Genomic DNA, 22,265 nt, shown 5'->3' on the forward strand with positions numbered 1-22,265 from the left:
ACAAGACCTGAATACTCTGGAGAAGTGGGCAGTTGTGAACAGGATGCAATTCAACAAAGACAAGTGCACAGTATTACATCTGGGCCACAAAAATGGGAAGCACAAATACTGGATGGGGGATACAATTCTGGGCAGTAGTATATGTGAAAGGGATCTTGGAGTAAGAGTGGACTGTAAACTAAATATGAGCAGTCAGTGTAATGCGGTGGCAAAAAAGGCTAATTCAATCTTGGGTTGTATCAAAGGGGCCATAGCGTCGAAATCGCAGCAAGTCATAGCCCCTCTCTATACTGCCTTGGTCAGGCCGCACCTGGAGTATTGTGTGCAGTTCTGGAGGCCTCACTTCAAAAAGGATGTGGACAAAATCGAGAGGGTGCAGAGGAGAGCGACAAGGATGATCAGGGGTCTGGAGACTGAGCCCTACGATGAAAGGCTGAGGGCCTTGGGAATGTTTAGTTTGGAGAAGAGAAGGTTGAAGGGGGACATGATTGCTCTCTTTAAATATTTGAAAGGCTGTCATTTGGAGGAGGGCAAGGAGCTGTTCCAGTTGGCAGCAGAGGGTAAGACCCGAAGAAATGGGCTTAAATTACACGCAGAAAGGTACCAGATGGATATTAGGAAAAACTTTTTCACAGTCAGAGTAGTTCAAAAGTGGAACTACTAGGAAGGTGGTGAGCTCCCCCTTCATTGGCAGTTTTCAAGAAGAGGCCGGATGAATATTTGTCAGAGATGCTTTAGGCTGATTCTGCACTGGGAAGGGAGTTGGACTCGATAGTCTGTATAGCCCCTTCCAACTCTATGATTCTATGATTCAATAAGATCTGGGGTTTGAGCTATCTTTAGTTTGTTTTGGGATCAATGATATTGTGGCTTCATACCATGAAGGTGGCATGATATCTGATATTATGATATTGTTGCAGGCATTTGTTAACGTAGAAGTTAAAATATTGAAATTTTTAAAAATAAAATTCTTGTGGGAAACCATCTGGACCCGATGCTTTGTTATTGCTTAGATTTTTAATTGAAGTAATTATCTCTTGTAGTGTTATGGGTTTTTCCATTATTGCCTGATACATGGCATTTAGCTTCTTAATTCCTTTATGGTATTTAAAGAATTTATCAATCTCGTCCTTACAAGGGTTACTAGTTGAATATAATTTAGAATAGAAATCCTTGAATACCCATGCTATTTCTATAGCTTTAGAATGGATTAAGCCTTTACTGTCCTTTATTGATTTAATATCTCTAGATGAGCTTTTCTCTTTTATTTTCCAAGCTAATATTCGTAGGGTTCTTGGTGATTTGTTCCAAAATTTTTGCTTCAAAAATAAAATGTTTTTAATGGATTTTATTAACTTCCGTGGATTCTAATAGCTTTCACTCATTCGTTAGTTGTCTATATACTTTTTTACTACCCGTTTCTTTATGTTGACGTTCTAATTGTTGTATTGTGGTTAGAATTTTCTGTTTTTGACTATTTTTTTTCTATTCAGATGGGCTGATAGTGCAATTAACTGCCCTTGTAGAACTGCTTTCAAGGCATCCCATAATATAAGGGGAGCTATAGTATCATTTTGATTATCTTGTAAATATTGGGATATGTATTGCTCAATTTGGTTAGTTGTATTAGCATTAAGAATTAGTTTTTTTGTCTAAGGTTCAATATCTTTCTTTCTTTGATGCTGTTTTGGTAGTAAGGGTACATTCTACCCATGCATGATCGGAATAGCTTATGGGACTTATATCGGCATAAATTGCTTTTTTTTACTAAGTCTGTTGAAATTAACATATAATCGATTCTAGTATAAAATGTATGCCTAATTGAATAGTATGTGTAGTTTCTATCTACTCTATTATGTGCTCTCCAAATATCTGTTAACTGAAATTGTTTAAGCAGCGTAGATAAGTGGGTGTCTTGATCGCTTTTTTGTTGTTAAAATATGTTCTATCTAATTTATAACTTGCTATATAATTTAGATCACCTCCTAATATCACAGAACCCTCCTGAAAAAGACTTAACTTTTTAAGTGTTTCTTCAATGAAGCTCAATTGATTATTGTTGGGTGCATAAATGGATACCAAAGTGTATGTTTGCCCTTCTATTTGCCCCTTTGAGAAAATGTATCTACCTTTTGGATCTCTTTAAATATCCTTGTATATGAATTTAATATTTTTGGAAAGAATTATGGCAACTCCTCTAGACTTTGCAGTCCCTTTCGCATGGAGCTGATATTGAATCCATGAAGATTTTAACTCATTTTCGATTTTCGCATGCAAATGAGTTTCCTGAAGCAGGACTCTATCCGGTTTTGCTTTTATTAAGGTTGTCAAAACTCTCTTTCTTTTAATTGGGTTGTTAAGACCATGGACATTTTGAGATATTATTTTTAATTTGGAACCAGCCATTATGTTTTGTATGTATCTATCAGCTTTGTATTAAATATACACAAAAAGAGAAAGATAATCAAACTTCTTTTGCTTCTATCAACTCTTTCTTTAAAACAGAGAAAAATATTTCTTCTTAACAATAATTATGTTAAGTTTAATCCCAATTGTAATATAATTAGGTAAAGTTTCCTTCTATTTCTAATTATAAATTAACACTAACCTTATCTTTGTTGCTAAATTCTGTTTTAACACTGTCAACAACAAGCAGTAAAAATGGACTGTCTATTATATTCAATAAATTAACCAATTAGATGATATACAAACTTATTAATTATTAACAAACAGTTTAACCATCTATAACAATTAATTAATGTTATCTGGTTAAAGGATTTCCAATTAGATTCAACTTACAAAAAAGGTTTTAAATATCACCAGAAGACAATTATACAATTAAATAATCATTTATCTCTGTATTTCAAAGTATTTAGGAACAATTGTTTAGTAAAAAGTAATTCAAACTTATTTTTATCTTAAACAGTTCACACTTAAAAAAAACTTTTTTATCTAATTCTTATAATCTATATAGTTTGTATATAATAACACTATTGTCGTCTATAATACCTGATACCTAACTACCCCAACCTCTGTTTCCCTTCACTTACTACCTACTTAACCCTCCTAATTTAAATAACAGCTAGTAACTATTAACTACAATTTTATAACACACTAATCTATTTTTAATTATTTATATATTTATTGTCTATGAAATAAAACTAAATCTGCTAAACAATCTTCTATAACCCTGCAATTAACTTTCTAAACAGGGTTATTGTTAACTAACAGTAACGAGAATTGTCTTATTCCTTAAGAGCAAACTTGACTGACTAACCCTTCCATATCCCCCACCCCCAAGGCTATTCAGATTTTTACAGCTCTAAATTTTTATATAACATAAATTGTGTTATATGATAGTTCTTGCATTCTGTAACTCTGTTGCATTTTAAACTTCAGTTCTGCCATAGGCTTTAGTTAAACTTTTGTTAGTTGTTTCTTATTGGGATCTTGCTTTTTTTTGAGGCGTTGGCTGACTTCTTTTCCTCTTCTGAGGGCCAAGCTACAAGTGACAAATGACACAGGTTGGACACTTGTCAGCATCCCTCAAGTTTTGATGGGAAATGTAGGCATCCTAGTCTTGCAGCTTGGCTCTCCAACTGCTGCCCAATGGACTTTTCAACTGTCATTTGTCCAACATTCCGTCAAGCTGCCTACATTTCCCATCAAAACTTGAGGGAAGCTGTGTCCAACCTGTGTCATTCGTCACTTGTAGTTTTATATTTGACTTGCAGGTTGTAAAGATTGACCCATCTATAGAGAATTTTAGATTTTCATAGCTCAACTGTAGTTAGTTTGAATTGTTGCCTTTTGCCCAGTACTTCTCTGGGCAAATCTGTATATACAGAGATTTGTCTGTCATTGTATGAGAGAGATTTCTGGGTTCTTGCCTTTTCAAGAATTTTTCCCCTTATTTTCCAGTCTGTGAAGACCACTAAGATATCTCTAGGACCTCTCCGTTTTTTGGAATTAGGCAGGCCAATCCGATATGCTTTACTTATTATCTGAGTTGTGGTTTCTTCAAGCTGTAATATGCTCATTAGCCAATCTGATATAAATTCAGCAAGATCTATTTTTGGGGTGCTAAATCTTCAAAAGCCCTAAATTTTAGATTTAAACTTCGTGCTTGCATTAGAATTCTCTTTTGGGCACATTCATTCTCTGATTGCAAGGCTCGGATTTCTTCTTGCATCTTTGTATTTAAGTTGAGCGCTTTGTCTGTTTTGTGCACTACAGTATTTATAGCATTCTTCATATCACTGATCTGCTCCATGAGTGGATTTGTTAGCGCTGCAATTTGTTTTTTAAAGCTCTTTTCTACACTAGTGGCCAAAATTGTGGAAACCTCTTGGAAAAATTGCATTTTTGAGGTTTGATGGCTCATAACACCACTTTTGGGGGGAGTAATACCAAAAAATTATATATCAATGGAAAGATAATTTAATCAAGAATGTAACGCAACGAAGTTTGTTCAACTATCTGTATTCTATCAAATGTTATAGCCAAATAAACAGGAAAAGGAAGCACAACTTGCTTAGGTTGGTATGAAGTAGCTTTCCTTCATTTGAATGTAGCTATTCAACGTAATACAATTTAAAAAATGACACAAAGAGCTGACTGGTCACCTAGAAAGCGATGTAAAATAGTACTATTAAGTGAACAAGGCTACAGTTATGAAGAAATTAGAAGAAAAATTGGTGGAAACTTAACCAAAGGTGGCATTTCTAAATTTTTGAAGAGGTATAAGGCAACTCAATCACTACAAAACCAGACTGGTAAAGGCAGGAAAAGGTGCACACAAGCAAGGGATGATAGAAGAATTGAGAGACTGAGCCTAGGTGACAGAAGAAAATCATTGGGGTGTATATAGAACGAAATGGCGCAATTCAATGTGAAGTTGAGTGCAAGGACTGTTCGGCGCAGACTGGAGGAATTTGGTCTTAATGCCAGAATTCCACAAAAAAACCCATTGTTATCTCTCAAGCAAAGGTTGAAAAGATTAAACTGGGCTAAAACCCATGTTAACTGGACAGCAGAACAATGGGACAGTGTTATTTGGAGTGATGAGACCAAAATCTCCCTGTTGGGTAGTGATGGCATAAAATATGCAAGAAGAAGAATCGGAGAAGATTTGCATCCTGATTGCATTACACCTACCGTGAAACACCCAGTTATGATATGGGCTTGTATGACATCAAAAGGTGTGGGCAGAATTTGCATGATAAATGGCAATATAAATGCCCAAAAATACATAAATGAAATACTTGAGCCCAAACTGAAGCCTTCCACACGTGATCTTTTCCAAGATAATGAAGCATTTATATTTCAACAAGATTCAGCTCCATGTCATGTTGCTGCTATGTGCAAAAAGTGGTTTCAAGATAATCATATTCCACTGTTGGAATGGCCTGGGAATAGCCCAGACCTTAACCCCATCGAAAATCTATGGAGCCGACTAAAGAAACTGGTTAGTGAGAAGCAACCAAGCAATAAAACGCAATTAATAGAAGCAATAACTCAATCATGGTTTCACATTATAACAGCTGCAGAACTAAAAAACTTGGTTCACTCCATGGGAAGGCGTTGTAAGGCCGTAATTAAAGCAAAAGGTTAGTATTAACTGACATGGTGAGAAGTGATGTATAACTCATTTTTTTCTGTGTGTTTCAATTTTCTTCTTTATAACTACTGTTCTAAAAAAATTTCCTTCATAAAAGTTATTGCATTACATTCTTCATTAAATTATCTTTCCATTGATATATAATTTTATGGTATTACTCCCAAAAAAGTGGTGTTATGAGCCATCAAACCTCAAAAATACACTTTTTCCAAAAGGTTTCCACAATTTTGTCCACTAGTGTAGCTTTAAAAATAGCGCATTCAGAGCAGGGTCTAAGATTTCAGCCTCTTGTGTGTCACCGCAGTTTCCAGTGTCTCCATTTCCACTGTTTCACCCGACGGCTCTGATACTACCGCTCCCTCCAAGTATGCAAAATATTTCTTTAGGCTCTTCACCGCTTTAATGGTTTGCTTCTTTAAGTTCGTTTCAGCATTACCTCTCATAATTAGCCCACCAGGAGCATTAATTATTGTTTTAAAGGGGCCTTGGGGTTGGATCAGGAAGGAGCCCGTTCTTCAGGCGTCCATTTTGGTCGCTGTCGATGTCACACCCCGAGTGTCCTCAGAATTAATTTTTCTCCTCTGTCAAAACTTTGGAATGGACTGCAGAATTATGAGTGATTTCCCTTACTCACTCCTGACCCTAACAATATGCTAGAACAACCAACAGTCAGTTTCTAACAGATGCAGGGAGGACAATTATTTTAAAGTTTCTCTTAGTGGTCTTTTTTTTGAAGTTACCTTCTGATGAAGGTAACTTCAAAAAAGAAAGCCACCCCCCCCCCCCATGCCTACAGCACAAGCTGTCAGATAGGGCAAGGTGTCTGGTAAAATGGAAAAGGAGCCTTGCCTTCTACATTTAAATGGATAAGCCTGGTAAATTTCACCAGGCTTTTTTCATACAAATTGCACAAAGGGAGAAAAACCCAGTCAATTTTACCATCTGTTTATAAAAATTAGGAATGGATGTGAATCCTGGACTGCTCACTAACACTTTTTTAAAAAGCAAAGTTGAAACTGATAATTTCCTCCACCTTTGCAGCTAATTTTGTTTGTTTGTTTGTTATTTCCCTTATCAGAGCGTAACAGCAGAAAAGTACAGTCAATGGAACTCCTGGTGTTAGACTCCAGTGCCTGAAATACAGGCAGTGGGATGTTTGGGGCCTTTTGCTTGCCACTTATAGGACCTCTTCTCCACTTCTGCAAAAGATGGATCCCACGGAAGGGAAGGATAAAAGAAACGCTTGTCTGTTACAACACAGGGAGGGCTACGTTTCAATCTCCTTGAAACGTAGGCTTCCCTGTATTGCTGAATTGGCACAGAACCAGTTAGAAAACAATGGGGTATGGATCTCTTTCAGGAATGCCGACTGTCCCCGCTTCCACTGGAAACTGTAGTTCGGATCCAAACTAAATTTTCCATGTTTCTTGCACTCCATAATCTGGTCTTGTTTGCACTATGTTGGTCTGCTTTCTTATCTAATCTATACCGACTGAACCTTGTTTACTCTTGCAATTATTCTCATGGTTTCTATCTTTTCTCAAAGCATGTACTGCTAAAGAATGAGGTTCTATTTACTGCTTTGTTCAGCTCCTTTACTTCCAACTTTTTTGTCATTTTTTATTCGAATGACAATTTTATCTCTATTCTCAAAGGAATCTGTTGGATTCTCAAAAAGTTGCAAGTTTAATTGAAATTCTTTAATCTCAACAAGTATCTTCCAAAAATTTCATTCTTTGATACCTTAATGATACCTTTCACACATTTCATAAATTTCATTTTTTTGTCTGCTAAACAATAATCTTGGAACTTTTGTATTATTAGACTACACTTGAGTCTAGCAGAAGAAAACTTAAATAATAAATCACCTTCATTCCCTCAAACATTTACCATTTGGTCATAATCCTTGGAATTTAATTAATGGGGTCTTCAAAAATAATTTAATTTAATTTTAATTTAATTTATTGAATTTCTAACCCGCCCTCCCCATGAGCAGGCTCAGGGCAGGTAAAAACATTATTAAAATACAATAACAATAAATACAATATAAAATTAATAATACAGTACCAAGTACAAAATACAATTTAAAACCATAAACCATCCAACAGCAGCAAGGTAGTAAAACAATACACCTCTTCAACAATCAGGAAGGGCAGGGCAGGCAAATTAAATTTCCATATGACACAATTCCAGTCATTGGCAGATTTCAAAGTCAAGCTTAAATTTCTAGGAGCTTTCAGCTGCTCCGTTTTCTGAATATTATCACAGCTTTTTCACTCCCCAATCCTTACAAAGTCTCTGGGGTGGATCAAACCATCCTTGAAGGAGCCTACCTCCAACTTAAGTGGTTCCAAAGAAAGAGCTACTTTACTTGAAGAAAGGCTCTAAACTTTGCTCAGCAGAGTAACAGGCTAGGAGTAGGATCCCTCCTTCTATGTTTACTCCTGGTACCAGGCAATGATTTTTTTCAGACTTTTTTTTCATAAACAAAGGTTTTATCTATATACAAAGCATGATGATAGCTACTTATATAAAAACTGCTTTCTACATGTATCTATGCTTGTTCTACTCCTGTGTTGCAACTATACCTAAATCTCTCATAATGCAATCCTAAACAGAATTATACCCTTCTAAGCCCATTGACTTCAAAGAATTTAGAAGACCTTAACTCTACTTGGGATTTCAGTAAGTGTGTTCCATTATTCAAAGGTACATTATCATCTCTGAGACTTTTGTCATGTCTCCTTGAGGCCTTGGGCGCAAATCTTTCCTAAACCATTGCTTGAAAAATTTTTTAACTGGAATTACCTGGGGTCGATTCTAAGAACTGCATTTAAGAGTCGTGCTCTACGAGTGAGTCATGCCACACCCCCTTACTTAGTTTTGAGTAAATGTGGCTAGGATAAGGCTGCTTGATGGTGATCTTCTTTCACTCGAATAACTGCGGTTTTAATTTCTATTGATTTAAGCAGGGTCAGGACTGCATCCTTTTATTTGGGAATTCAAGTGCTTTGATTTCAATACAACGTACTCCCAACATAGTGTGATTACGACTAAAGTCTTATGAACTAAAATAAACAAATGCACACGGATTCACAGAGTTTCTGTTTACATCCATGCATGCAAACATGCACTTAAAAAAATGCTTACCTTAAAAAGTGTCACAGTGATTTCGATGTTCTCAGGAACAGGCCAAACAACCACACCACGGTATGGATTTTTTATTCCTGGCTGCCAGCTATGAGCCTGAAGAAAGAATTGGGGGAGGGAGGCTTGTAAATTCACTCATAATTACTTTAATAAATGTGCAGAGTAAGATATGTCATGGATCTGTAATAGTGGCTGAGTAACATACATCAGGCATATTATCGAACTACAGATTCCAAAAATGTGGTTTTCCACTATGACTTTTAGGCTGACCAGAAAAGGAATGATGGGTCTCTAGAGCCTGCCACTATCTCCTTCAATATCCAAATTATTCTTCTAGTTGACACCTGCTGGCACACCATTGGCTGTTAACCAAAAACACCCATTTCCTGACACCGGATTCTACTTCTTTCTCAACGAAGTCATTCAAGGCTCATTTTACTCGGCTGACTAGATTTGTTCTATTCTAGAGCATCCAAGACATTACCCTCATATTTTACTGGAAGTGACATCAGCACCCTAGCGCAATGCCAGTGCGCACTCCCACTGGCATTTTCTCCCACTGGCATCTCAGGCTCTGGTGGGCAAACCAGCAAGATTCCAGGAGGTCTCCTGCTATAGCCTGCCACCCCTGCTTGGACTCTATATACAATTCATGGAAGATACATCTATAATCCTGACTGCCATATATATACAGGGAACAAAAAATAGGAATGCTTGTGGGCTTCCAGGAAACCCTCATTTAAGACAAGTCTTTATTCTGATCACACCAGACATTTTTGACTTTATATATACAGTGAAGCTGCTTGATAGAAGGATATTTTCTTAAAGCACTTATTTCTTAAGAGGAGGGATGGTGGTTCTGCATCCATGATTGGCCTGGCTGGAAGTCATGTGGCACTCCAACACATGGGATGGCCACCTCTCAGCCACACTAGAGACCTGTGTGGCTGAAGAACAGGTCCTCAGTAGGAGCTGTGGGGCCAACAGAGAAGGTGGATACAGCTCTCCAGGAAAGAAACCTCAATAGAGTCAGTGACCCAGAGATGTTTCGGAAATGCTCCAACATAAGAGCCTAACAGAAACAGTCAATTTTGCCACCTCTTCTGGCTGGCACTTCCATATGTAAGAAATGGCAATACCGTGAACATCTCTCCATTTAAATAGTGTTACGGACGGTTACCTCCTATAGAACTGATTCACACCATGCTTCCTTCCCAGGAACATATTCTGAGTGTTATGGGAGGTGTTCCCAAAATCCTAGCATGGACTTTTTGCCCTTCTGCACATGCTCTCAACACACAGGTTTGCTGGCTGAAGTGAAACTTGAAGTATAACCTTTCTAGAGAGTTCTGTAGCAGAACTATTGCTGTGTAGATACCAACAGTAGGACAACAGGAAGGCCAAATGAACCATCTCACATGGGCTCTCTCCCCTAAGAATCAAACCCTTAAAACAAATGCCTATTGTTGGTGGAGAAAACTCTTCACATTATCCTCTCCTGCCAATATTTTAGGCATATTTACTCTTTTGACCACGACTGATCTAAGCCAACTCCAGCACCTATTACAATCTTATCTGTTATCAACAAGAGGAGTCCATCCGTAGGGCAAAGTAATATTACTATTACAAAAAGAAGTTAAGAGAAATATGTGGGCAGCAACTCATGCTCTGACGGGAAATAAGATTCCATCTGTTGCCCTAACTTGCTAAACAATCTGGAGCTGAAGTAACACAGTGTTACTGATGGAGAGCTCTAAATCTGTAGAGCAAAAAGAAGCCAAAGGACGTTCACTAGCATAACAAACATATGGGAACTCAGGATAAGGAAAACACATCAGTCAGATGTTCTGGGTTACATAAGCCCAAGGGCAAATGGAGCAACCACTGCCAATGAACCCAGGCTTAAAGCTGCTTCCGTGTGGCCTAGCCAGGCACTGCTAAGCAACTACAAAAATGTATGCACACACACAGAAACCAACTTGTGGAATTTGTCCCACAACTCATTCCAATAATATGCAACTTATATTCAAGTTTAAGAAAATTCCATTCAGCCTACACTGAAGCCAGAAATATGAGTTTTCCTTATAACAGTTCGCTTTTCTATATTAGTATATTTATGATTCTCTACATATAGTCCTCTTGGCTTGGGATTTTATTTCCTTTTTCCAGAACCATGCAGAAGACAGCAAAGGTGGTATACTGTTTAGAGTGTAGGACTAGGATATGAAAGACCCAGGTTCGAATTCCTCCTCTGCCATGGGAACTTGCTGGGTGACCTTAGCCAATCATACACACTCAGCATAAACTACCTCACAGGGTTGTTGTGAGGATAAAATAGAAGAGAAGGGAATGATGTAAACTGCTTTGGGTCCCCTCATTCTAGAGAAAGTCAGGATCTTAATGAAATTAATAAATATACTTATTTAGCAGCAGATTAATAATGAACATACCCTTCCTTTTATATATTCAAACAATACACCTAATATTACTTCTCCTGCATCATTTTTATAGTGATTGTGGTTATTTCATTATATGCTTTAAAACCTTGTCCCAATGCTTTAGGACAGATAATATTATTATACTCATAATAATATTGCATTTCCAGCATTTATAAATATTTATTCTATATTCTATTCAACTTTTGTGGAACAAGGTACCACCTATACATAATTTAAAGTTAAACTATCAACAACAATAATGCATAGTTACTTACTATCATAATGGAAAATAGAAATGAAGAGGATCTTATGTTGAATATTTTGTAAAATACTGTCATTTAATAAAACTGAATCTATATATAGAAAAGAATAAGCATATTCAAGACAACTCACTTCCTACCCTGGTGCACCTCCAGAGTGTGCTGCTGCGGTGGCAAAACCAGGCCAGGATCAGGACCGGAGCAGCTGGCAATGCCTGCCCTCACCTTCACCTGGCTGAGATCAGGTGCCGAGCAGGTGGCAATGACTGGCCCCCATGTTCACATGATTGTGAGCAGGAGCAGAGCAGGTGGCAGTGCCCACCCACTGCCTTCACCCAGCCAGGATCAAGTGTGGAGAAGGTGGCAGTGCCTGCCCCGCCTTCACCTGACCAGGATCAAGAGCAGAGCATGTGGCAAAGCCCACCCACTGCCTTCACCCAGCCAGGATCAGACTTGCTGGTGGCAAGTCTCGCCCGCCGCCTTCACCTGGCTTTGACCAGAAGTTCTGCAGGTGGTAATGCCAGCCCCCACCATCACCTGGCCACAATCAGGAGTGGAGGAGGTGACAATGCCCTCTCCCTGCCTTCATCTGGCCATGATCAGGAGAGGAGCAGGTGACAATACCCTCCCCTGTCTTCACCCGCCCAGGATCAGGAATGAAGCAGGTGGCAATGCCCACCCACCACCTTCACCCAGCCAGGATCAGGAGCAGAGAAGGTGGCAATTCTTACACCTGCCGCCTTCACTCAGTTGCAATCAGGAGTGGAGGTGGTGACGGATTCGTTTTCGTTTTTGCGGCCATGTCGGACGCTCCTCTTCGCAGGTCCGAGAGGAGACGTCCGAGCAGCTTGACCGGGTGGCTGATCTGCAAAGATTAGCCCCCAGGACTCCCAGGGAGGGAGTCAGGGTCCGGGACGCTGCGGGAAGAGCCCTCTGGCAAATCGAGGCAGGGGGTAAACTGCCCGTTTGTCCCCATGGAGGCCGGCATACATGCGCGGCACCTCGCGTGCTGCCGGGCCACGGAAAACGGCAAAGAACAGGACTAGGCGGAAGCCTGTAAGTAAGCGAATCCCTTCTGTTATTACAAGCGTATGCGAAGGAGTGGTGGGATCTGAAGTTAAGAAGACTCGGATTTCTTCCCCCTCGCTTTCAGAAGGTTGGCGGTCCCCCCCCTAAAATGGCAGCGAAAAAGCAGAGTCCCGCTTTGGGCAAGTCAATTTCGGCTGCCCTGCAGGGAAAAGCGGAGTCACTCGAGGAATTGGTGAAAAGGTCGGTCATTGAAGCCATAAAACCCTTTGTTGACAAGCTGAATGAAACAGATCAAAGGGTGGGCTTAATTGAGAGTGATGTGAAAGCCATTAAGGAAGCAGTGGGGGAGGCAGAGAAGTCTGCTCGGGAAAATGCGTCACTCATGAGAGCAACAACAAGGAGCTAAAGCTGGTGGAAAACCAGCTGATCGGGCTGCAAGTGGAACAAACACAGACTGTTTTGCGTCTCCAGAATGTTAAAGAGGAGGAAAACGAGGATCAAAGGGAGCTTGGCTCGGAATTATTGGCGTCACCCGCGAGGGCAACTAAGGAAGAGGTAAAAAGCGCCATTTTGGAAGTCCGTCGGGCTTCTTCAAAATATGCAATGAAGCGGCAGCTGCCTCGCGAGATTTTTATTGAGTTTTCATCTAGGAAGGTCCGAGACACTATCCTATTTAACTCATATAATACGGACTTGGGACTTTCTGGGAAATAAAGTCAAGATACTGAAGGACGTTCCATTTCTAGTTCGGAAAAGAAGATTTAAGTACAAAAAGCTCGCGGCTCTCCTGAGGGAACGAGGGATAAAGTATAAATGGCTATTTCCGGAAGGAATTTGGTTTAATTATAAAGATCAAGCCTACAAGATAAACTCAGAGGATCAGCTAAGGGATTTTGTGGACAAAAATCAAGAATTCAGGCAAGATACCATGCAAAATGAAGAAGACTCGAAGCCTGAAGGGAGGGGGGAGGCAGTGAGCGCAGTGGCTGTAGCTGCTCAGAGAGAACTGCGTCCGAGGCCCGGGGGGGGGAGAAGAAAATTTAATATGGGTTGTATTTTGTATTTTGCAAGGTCAACCACTACATCATTACTTTATGAAGGTTTAAATTTTTAACTATGGCAGTATGAAGGGAAAACACTGTAGTGTAGTGTTTACTGTTTGTATGTAACCTCCCCCCTTTTTCCAGCCCTCCTTCCCCTTTTCTTTCTTCTTTTTCTTTCCCTTTCCCCCTTTCCTAGTACTTTTGTAGTTTTTTTGTAGGTTTTTGTTTTAGATATTAAAAATAAAAAAAATTTCAAAAAAAAAAGGAGTGGAGGAGGTGACAATGCTCTCCTCCCACATTCACCCATCCTGGATCACGCACGGAGCGGGTGACAATGCCACCCTTCACCCCAGCCAGATTCAGTCATGGTGCAGGTGGCAATGCCTACCCCACTCCTTCACCTGGTCAAGATCACGAGTGAAGCAGGTGACAATGCCCACCCCCTGCCTTCATCCGGCCAGGATCAGGAGCACAGCTGAAAGCAATGCCCACCCCCCTTTACTTGGCTGAGATCAGGCGCGGAACAGGTGGCAATGGCCGCACCCCTTCACTCAGTTGGGATCAGACACAGAGTAAGTTGCAATGCCTACCCTCCTTCACCCGGTCAGGATCAGGAGCAGAGAAGGTGGCAATGCCTGCCCCCCACCTTCACCCGGCTGGGAACAGGAGTGGAGTAGGTGGCAATGCCAGCTCCCCACCTTCACCTGGCAGAGATCAGTTATGGAGTAGGTGGCAATGCCCGTGCCCTTCCTTCACCTGACCACGATCAGGATCAGGAACGGCTGGGATCAGGCACAGAGTAGAAGGCAATGCCCACCCCCTGCATTCACCCAGCCAGGATGAGTGACAGAGGAGAAGGGAACGCCCACATGCCCCCTTCCCCATTCTAAAGCCCATTGTATTTTTTCCCACAATGAGCTTTGTTGTTAGTGATACATAATTCAATTCCCTGATTTTCATACCATTTGTTTATTTTTAACATTATTTATTTACTATATATACTATACATTTACCATATAGAATTTTAAAAGAAATATTTTCAGACCATTGAGTACCACTGAAATATATTCTGCCTTCCTTCCCCATGAGATGACGACAAATAAGAAAAATCAAGGAAAGACAGGGAAAGATTTATGTAATTCTTGGACACAAATGCCTTCCTTAATACAAAGACTTTGGTATTTGACTTGCTTCCAAGAATTCAATTAGGTGAAACTAATAACATGTATAATAATTTGTATTACTGGTAGAATGACTAAGGGTTTAGGAATGGTTATTGATCTATAGTTCTGGAGACAAATTTAACAGATAGCCAGAATCACATCAGTTACCTTTAAAAAACCCTTACCAAGGCTTGGATCCTATACCTTGTTGCCACGTGTGGAGCACATTCTTCTTGTGCTAGGCACTTCATGAACACACACCACACATTTTTGGCTCTCTGAAAGACACTGGTCTTGTGTGACTGGAAGGGCCTAGCTCAAGAGTGCTGCCTTCACAATGGACAAAGAGAACTGCAAAAAGAAACAAGGTATATGATCCAACACTGTATGTCCCGAAATTGATAACAGTTTTTACTGACGCGTATTTTAGAAATAAAATTTAAGTGGCCTAATTAAACACATACTTAATAGACAAGCTGCTGCAAGGCAATTCCAGCTCTTGAAGAAATTCAGCTCCTTTAAAAAAAACTAGAATGATGAGCTAGAATAAACCCACCCAAAAGATAATGAGGTGAACTGACAGGAACAAGATGGTCTGCAATTTTTCCTATGTGAACAAGGACCAGGTTTATTCAGAAAGAAATCATCTACTAAATGGCATTCAACAGGGCCTTTCACCTTGGCTCACAGTAAGCCATAAGGGAGATCTCAGCAGTCCACTTTGCAGATAAAATTACTCCTATTTTGTCCAGTAAACGCTGCATTAGCTACTGTGAGATTTTTGGTAGGCTCTCCAGCTATTGCTTTTCCACATTTAATAGACCCTTATGTTTTGGCATCCTGAAGATATTGACAAGATTCTTGGAGCTCAACAACTTGCATACCTGACCTTCGCCCTTCAAGGTTGCTGAAAGCGGCCTGAATGGGACTGGTCGAAGGGATGAGGTTGTAAATGCCTCCTTTACATGATTATTTATTGACAGAAGAACACTCTATAGCACGTCAAAAGGCTTTGGTACAATCACAACAATAATATTTCTAGACTTATGGCAAGACAATAAAGTTCCACAAATTAGAAAAGAACTCATAAGTAGTCTATTTGTAGCAGCAAAAACAATAATCACAATAAAATGGAATGCTAAGGCAGCACCAAATATAGACCAATGGCTTAGTAAGGTGTGGGACCAAATGATTATGGAAAAAATTACAGAAAGAATTCAACAATCCTCAGAAAAAGAAAAGACAACAGAATTTTACAGTAAGTGGAAGCCATTTCTTGACTACATTACAACAAGCAACATACAATCTACGAACACAATCTACCAGTCATTAATAGAAATATAAGTAATTGAAGAACAACACAACTTTCATGGATCTATATGAGGAAAGCCATTTAAAGAAAAAGAAACTTTAAATGTTAATAGTAAACTTGTAAATAAGTTATTGTTATGTGAATGTAAAAGTAAGACTTGAATTGGACTATGTGCTTGATAACCTTTAATAAAAAATATTTTTTAAAAAAAGGCTTTGGTACAATCATTTCTTTAAAAAAAAATCAAACCAAACATGGCTGGATGAGGATGAAGAAACCATCTTAATACAGATGTCATGGAAGTGCCAGGCATATCCGTAATAGGTATACACCTTGGGATAGATGGGGCTGTACCCATCATTAGCCCCACCAAAGACTCCAAAGACTGCCGTTTAGATATGCTCTTGGGCTCAGCTTCAGTCCTGGGTATCTGGATGCGGACTGCAGCCAAAAGTCCCTTGGCTGATATATTGTCACATTTCCTGGAGAGGCCTGACAGTTATACATGCTTCATTGACTGTAACATGTTCTATGTGGGTCTGCTTTTGAAAGGTGCTTGGTAGTCTCCATTTTTTCAGAATGTGGTTGCCTGGTTTTGACAGCTTTGATCATATTACACCTATTCTGGTATACATCCACAACTGCCACTTTCTTTCGAGGCCCATAAAAAGTACTAAATGGTTTGGTGCTAGAGTACCTAAAGGACTACTTCTTTCAACACAATTCTACTCACACATTTGAATCATGTACAGAGGCCCTGTTCAAAGTTAGTGAGGGTGAGGGTCTGAGAGGATCTTTTCAGAGTAGGGTTGCCAAGTCCAGGTTGGGAAATTCCTGGAGATTTGGGGGGTAGAGCTGGAAAGAGTGGAGTTTGGGGAGGGGAGGAGCCTCAATGGGGTATAATGCCATAGAGTCCACCCTCCAAAGCAACCATTTTCTCCAGGGGAACTGATCTCTGTGGCCTGGAGATCAGTGGTAATTCTGGGAGATCTCCAGCTGCCACCTGGAGGCTAATATTATAAGCAGTATAAATGGCACGTGAAGGGTATAAATGTACTGCAATTGACTAATATCCAATGAAACACTGAGAAGAAATATGAAAGTGCTCTTAATTATTCAACATGATATACAATCCAAAGTATCAATTTTATATTATAGTCATATGAGAAATCTAATAGGCAAATGTATCCTAAGTGATAAGTCAAAGCCGCTGTTGCAATATTTTCAGTCCTTATAGTTGTAATGTTCAACAGGTCCAGAGTCCAATGAACAATCCAGGTAAGTAAATGTCCAGTAGGTAAGTAGAATATGAATGAAGTCAACTTGCTGGATGAAAAGCTAGTATTTCCTTCTCTTTTAAACAGGTAGTTTTGAGGAAGCTGGGTCACCCAAAGGGGATGCAGCCCGCCCACCCAACAATCATGGTCCACTTGAATACATGATGTTTCGTAAGAAACCTCCTCAGGGGTGGATGCAAATTCCACCTGTCAATGGCAGTACATTTATACCCTTCATGTGCAGTTTATACTGTTTATAATATTGGTCTTCCTTGTGAAGGTGCCTCTCTCTGTTTTTGGACCACCTGGAGGCTGGCAATCCTATCTCAGAAGCAGCGCCAAGAATTATGGAATTCTTTCCTCCACAACACAAGTTTAGCCCCATCTCCTCTGGCTTTAAAAATATGGTTGGCACAACCAATAGGTTTTGTGTTAATTGTTATTTATTTAGTAGTTTCTTCCTTAATTTAAAGTATTTATATGCCCGCCTTTCTGCTGACAGTTCAGGTCTCAAAGGCAGATTTCTTCTGAGCTGGATAGATGACCACTTGTTTCTGCATTATGATACTGATTTGTCTTTCTGCAGGTTTTTCCTTCTCCTTCTATTTTAGACATGTGAATGATCAGGGAGAAAAAAAAACTAAAAATGGAAAAAATTGAGGGGAAAAGTGGTTTCTTAAAAATTCCAAGGGCTTTTAAAAAAAAAATACAAAAGGAAAAATTGGAAAATTTGGGGGAACACTGAAAAGAAACTCTTATGAAATAGGCAAACGAGTAAAATACTGTTAGAATGCATAAAATGCTTCTTCCTGCAAGGTTTTTCTCATTCACCAGGGACAATTCTGAGAACTTCCTCAATTTTTACAAAGGAAAATTTGGAAAATGGCAGGAGGAGGAGAATTGTGGGGGGAGCTCTTATGCTGTAGGTGCATACTATTTTAAATGGTTTTTTGTTTAACTGTAAATAATTTTGGCAACAATTAATATACTATAAGATGTTTAACAATAATACTTTATTAAACAATTCTGTTTTTAATGTTGTAAAATTTAGCTTAATATCCAAATACGCTCCCTACCTATTGGGATTCTATGAGAGAATCTCTTTCCCCATAATACACTGCCTTTTGTTTACTACAGAATTGATTTTCTACCTTCACTGTTTATTTTTCCTACCTCTGAGATGGCAAAAATTAAAAATACACGTACTGTGGTAATTTGTTTATTTATTTCATTTAAACCCCTTCTTTCTCCCCAACAGAGACCCAAAATGGCTTCCATTGTACTTTTCTCCCTCATTTATCCTCAAAACAACCCTGTGAGCTAGTTTAGGCTGCAAGAGTGTGATTGGCCCAAGATCACCCAACAAACTTCAGTGGCAGAGTGGGGATTTGAACTTGGATCTCCCAGATTCTAGTCTAACACTGTAACCATTACACTGCAACTCTTTGTCAAGTACTGAGTATACTTGTAATTTTGCTTATAGAAAATGAAAATATTTATACTTTTAACCACCCCTGAGCATGGGAAGTTTATAAATCAAAATAATAAATAAATAAATAAATTCCAGAATATTTCAAATAGTACAATTATACTTATAAATAATGCATTTCATCTTGCTAAATCAATAAAAGAATTTTTGGTTTCATAGGAAAGTAAGGAATACATATATTTCAATTCCCCCCAAATTTGTGGGTTTTTCCCCCAGAAAAGAAGGGTACCCATTTTCCCTCTCATAGCTTCAAAATGTCTGGAAATTTTAAATCTCTAAGTGAGATGTTAATGTTTTAATTATATTTTTTACTGATACTGTAAATCATTTTTTACTGATACTGTAAATCACTTTTCAGTCCAAAGATACTTAATCTTTGGACATAGATGCAGAGGAGTTAGCCGTGTTAGTCTGTGGTAGCAAAATCAAAAAGAGTCCAGTACCACCTTTAAGACTAACCAATTTTATTGTAGCATAAGCTTTCGAGAATCAGTTCTCTTCGTCAGATGCATGGCACAGAAACTGATCAAATACAGAAGAGGAGGGAGGAGGAGGGGAGGAGAGAGAAGAGGCAATTAGGGCGTGAGAGGGAGGGTGCAACCAAAACATTCCTTTGCGAGTAAATGTAAGCATCTCCTTTTGGTGTTGGGGTCAGTTGGAGTTTGCCCTGTTAGTTTGTAGCAGCAAAACCAATTCCAATGCAGTATAAGCCTTCGATAACCACAGCTCTCCCCGTCAGATGCATCTGACAAAGAGAACTGTGGTCCCCGAAAGCCCGCGCCAGGTGTCACTGGGCTCCCCCAGAGCCAGCCTCTGTAAAGGAAATCTGTTACCTGTGATAACGTGATAACCATTCATAGTCCCTATTCAGTCCCAGCTTGACAGAGTCAAATTTGCATAAGAATTCCAATTCAGCAGCCTCCCGTTGGATTTTGTTTTTGAAAGGTTTCTGTTGAACTACAGCGACCTTTAAATCTTTGATGGAATGTCCTGGTAGATTGAAGTGTTCTCCCACTGGTTTCTGGACGTTGCCATTTCTAATGTCAGATTTGTGTCCATTTATTCTTTTGCGTAGAGGTTGGCTGGTTTGTCCAATGTACAGAGCAGAAGGACATTGTTGGCACATGAGGGCATATATCAGATTGGAGGATGAGCAGTTGTAAGAGCCAGAGACAGTGCAGTTGATGCCATTGGGTCCTGTAATTGTGGAGGCTTTAAACACCAATATCCCACATGCAGATGGACTGCAAGCCATAAGGAATATTATCCCGAACAAAACCACAGCACACCTCGCCACTGAACTTTGTCACTTCATACTCACTCACAATTACTTCGAATTTGGTGACAACTTATATCTACAGATTAATGGCACAGCCATGGGCACACGCATGGCACCACAATATGCTAACATATTCATGGCGGACCTGGAGCAACGCTTCCTCAGCTCCCATCCACTGGAACCACTACTATACTTAAGATTCCTGGATGACATCTTCATCATTTGGACCCATGGGAAGGAAGCCCTTGAGAGATTTCATCAGGACTTCAATAACTTTCACCCTACTATCAACCTAAGCCTGGACCACTCTACACAACAGGTACACTTCCTGGACACCACTGTACAACTACATAATGGACGAATAAATACCACCTTATACCGGAAACCAACAGACCAATACTCATATCTACATGCTTCCAGCTACCACCCTAAACATACCACTCGGTCTATTGTCTACTGCTAAGCCTTACGTTACAACCGTATCTGCTCCAATGCTCTCGACCGAGACTCACACTTAAGAGATTTACAACAAGCATTTTTGGGACTACAGTACCCACCAAATGAAGTGAAGAAACAAATCAATAGGGCCAGACTAGTACCCAGAAACAGTCTGCTCCAGGACAAACCTAAAGGATCTAACAACAGAACACCACTGGTTGTCACCTATAGCTCCCAGCTCAAACCCATCCAACGTATCATCAGTGAGCTACAACCCATCCTGGAAAATGATACCTCTCTCTCAGAGGCCCTGGGTGGAAGACCTTTACTTGCCTACAGACAGCCCCTCAACCTTAAACAACTTCTCACAATCATGAATCGGCCAGCAGAGTCACCAGCACAGGTACCAGGCCCTGCAACAGACCCAGATGCCCGCTCTGCCCCTATATCTACCCAGGGAATACAATTACAGGACCCAATGGCATCAGCTACACTGTCTCTGGCTCTTACAGCTGCTCATCCTCCAATCTGATATATGCCCTCATGTGCCAACAATGTCCTTCTGCTCTGTACATTGGACAAACCAGCCAACCTCTACGCAAAAGAATAAATGGACACAAATCTGACATTAGAAATGGAAACGTCCAGAAACCAGTGGGTGAACACTTCAATCTACCAGGACATTCCATCAAAGACTTAAAGGTCTCTGTAGTTCAGCAGAAACCTTTCAAAAACAAAATCCAACGGGAGGCTGCTGAATTGGAATTCTTATGCAAATTTGACTCTGTCAAGCTGGGACTGAATAGGGACTATGAATGGTTATCACGTTATCACAGGTAACAGATTTCCTTTACAGAGGCTGGCTCTGGGGGAGCCCAGTGACACCTGGCATGGGCTTTCGGGGACCACAGTTCTCTTTGTCAGATGCATCTGACGGGGAGAGCTGTGGTTATCGAAGGCTTATACTGCACTGGAATTGGTTTTGCTGCTACAAACTAACAGGGCAAACTCCAACTGACCCCAACACCAAAAGGAGATGTTTACATTTACTCGCAAAGGAATGTTTTGGTTGCACCCTCCCTCTCACGCCCTAATTGCCTCTTCTCTCTCCTCCCCTCCTCCTCCCTCCTCTTCTGTATTTGATCAGTTTCTGTGCCATGCATCTGACGAAGAGAACTTGATTCTCGAAAGCTTATGCTACAATAAAATTGGTTAGTCTTAAAGATGCTACTGGACTCTTTTTAATCTTTGGACTGAAAAGCAGACTATAACTACTTTAAATGAATAGGCTTATATTGAGCACTATTCCAAGGACTGAAATCATGCAGTTGCTACTTGAAAGTTCCACATGTAGTAGTTCTTGCTCGAGGTGACATCAATTTGGCAAGTCACCCCCATGTTCCACACTGTCCGAGGCAGTTTTGATTCGGAATCTTGTTTTTCATTTTAGACAGGCTTTGAAGAGTGAAACAAGCATGAAAAGTACGTTTCCCCCCAGAACTTTTGCCACCAATTGCCTCTCCAGTGGGCAAAGGACAGTCCAAACAGCAAATATGGGGGGAATGGGTTTCAACATTGCAATGTAGCTACACATGCTCAAAGTTTTAAAAAAAAAAAGTGTGACATGAATTGCAAAGCCATGAAAGCCCGAAACTGCACCAAGGCTTCAAATGCTGTCTAAAATGAAAAACAAGATGCCAAATCGAAACTGCCTCAGACAGTGTGGAATGTGCGAGTGCCATGCCGAAGCCACTGCAATCGAGGTGA

The 22,265-nt window shown here is 40.0% G+C and overlaps 1 protein-coding gene across 2 annotated transcripts in view; it reads right to left on the bottom strand.

Moving 5' to 3' along the window:
- Positions 1-22,265, bottom strand: part of EHBP1 (EH domain binding protein 1) — a 411,820-nt gene that overhangs the window by 307,762 nt on the left and 81,793 nt on the right. For both annotated transcript variants that reach the window (XM_054974434.1, XM_054974440.1), the window contains exon 4: positions 8,771-8,866. In XM_054974434.1, the coding sequence (XP_054830409.1) occupies positions 8,771-8,866 (96 nt within the window). The remainder of the gene's footprint in view (positions 1-8,770; positions 8,867-22,265) is intronic.

This window comes from Eublepharis macularius, chromosome 1, assembly GCF_028583425.1.
Source record: "Eublepharis macularius isolate TG4126 chromosome 1, MPM_Emac_v1.0, whole genome shotgun sequence".
NCBI classification, from domain to species: Eukaryota; Metazoa; Chordata; class Lepidosauria; order Squamata; family Eublepharidae; genus Eublepharis; species Eublepharis macularius.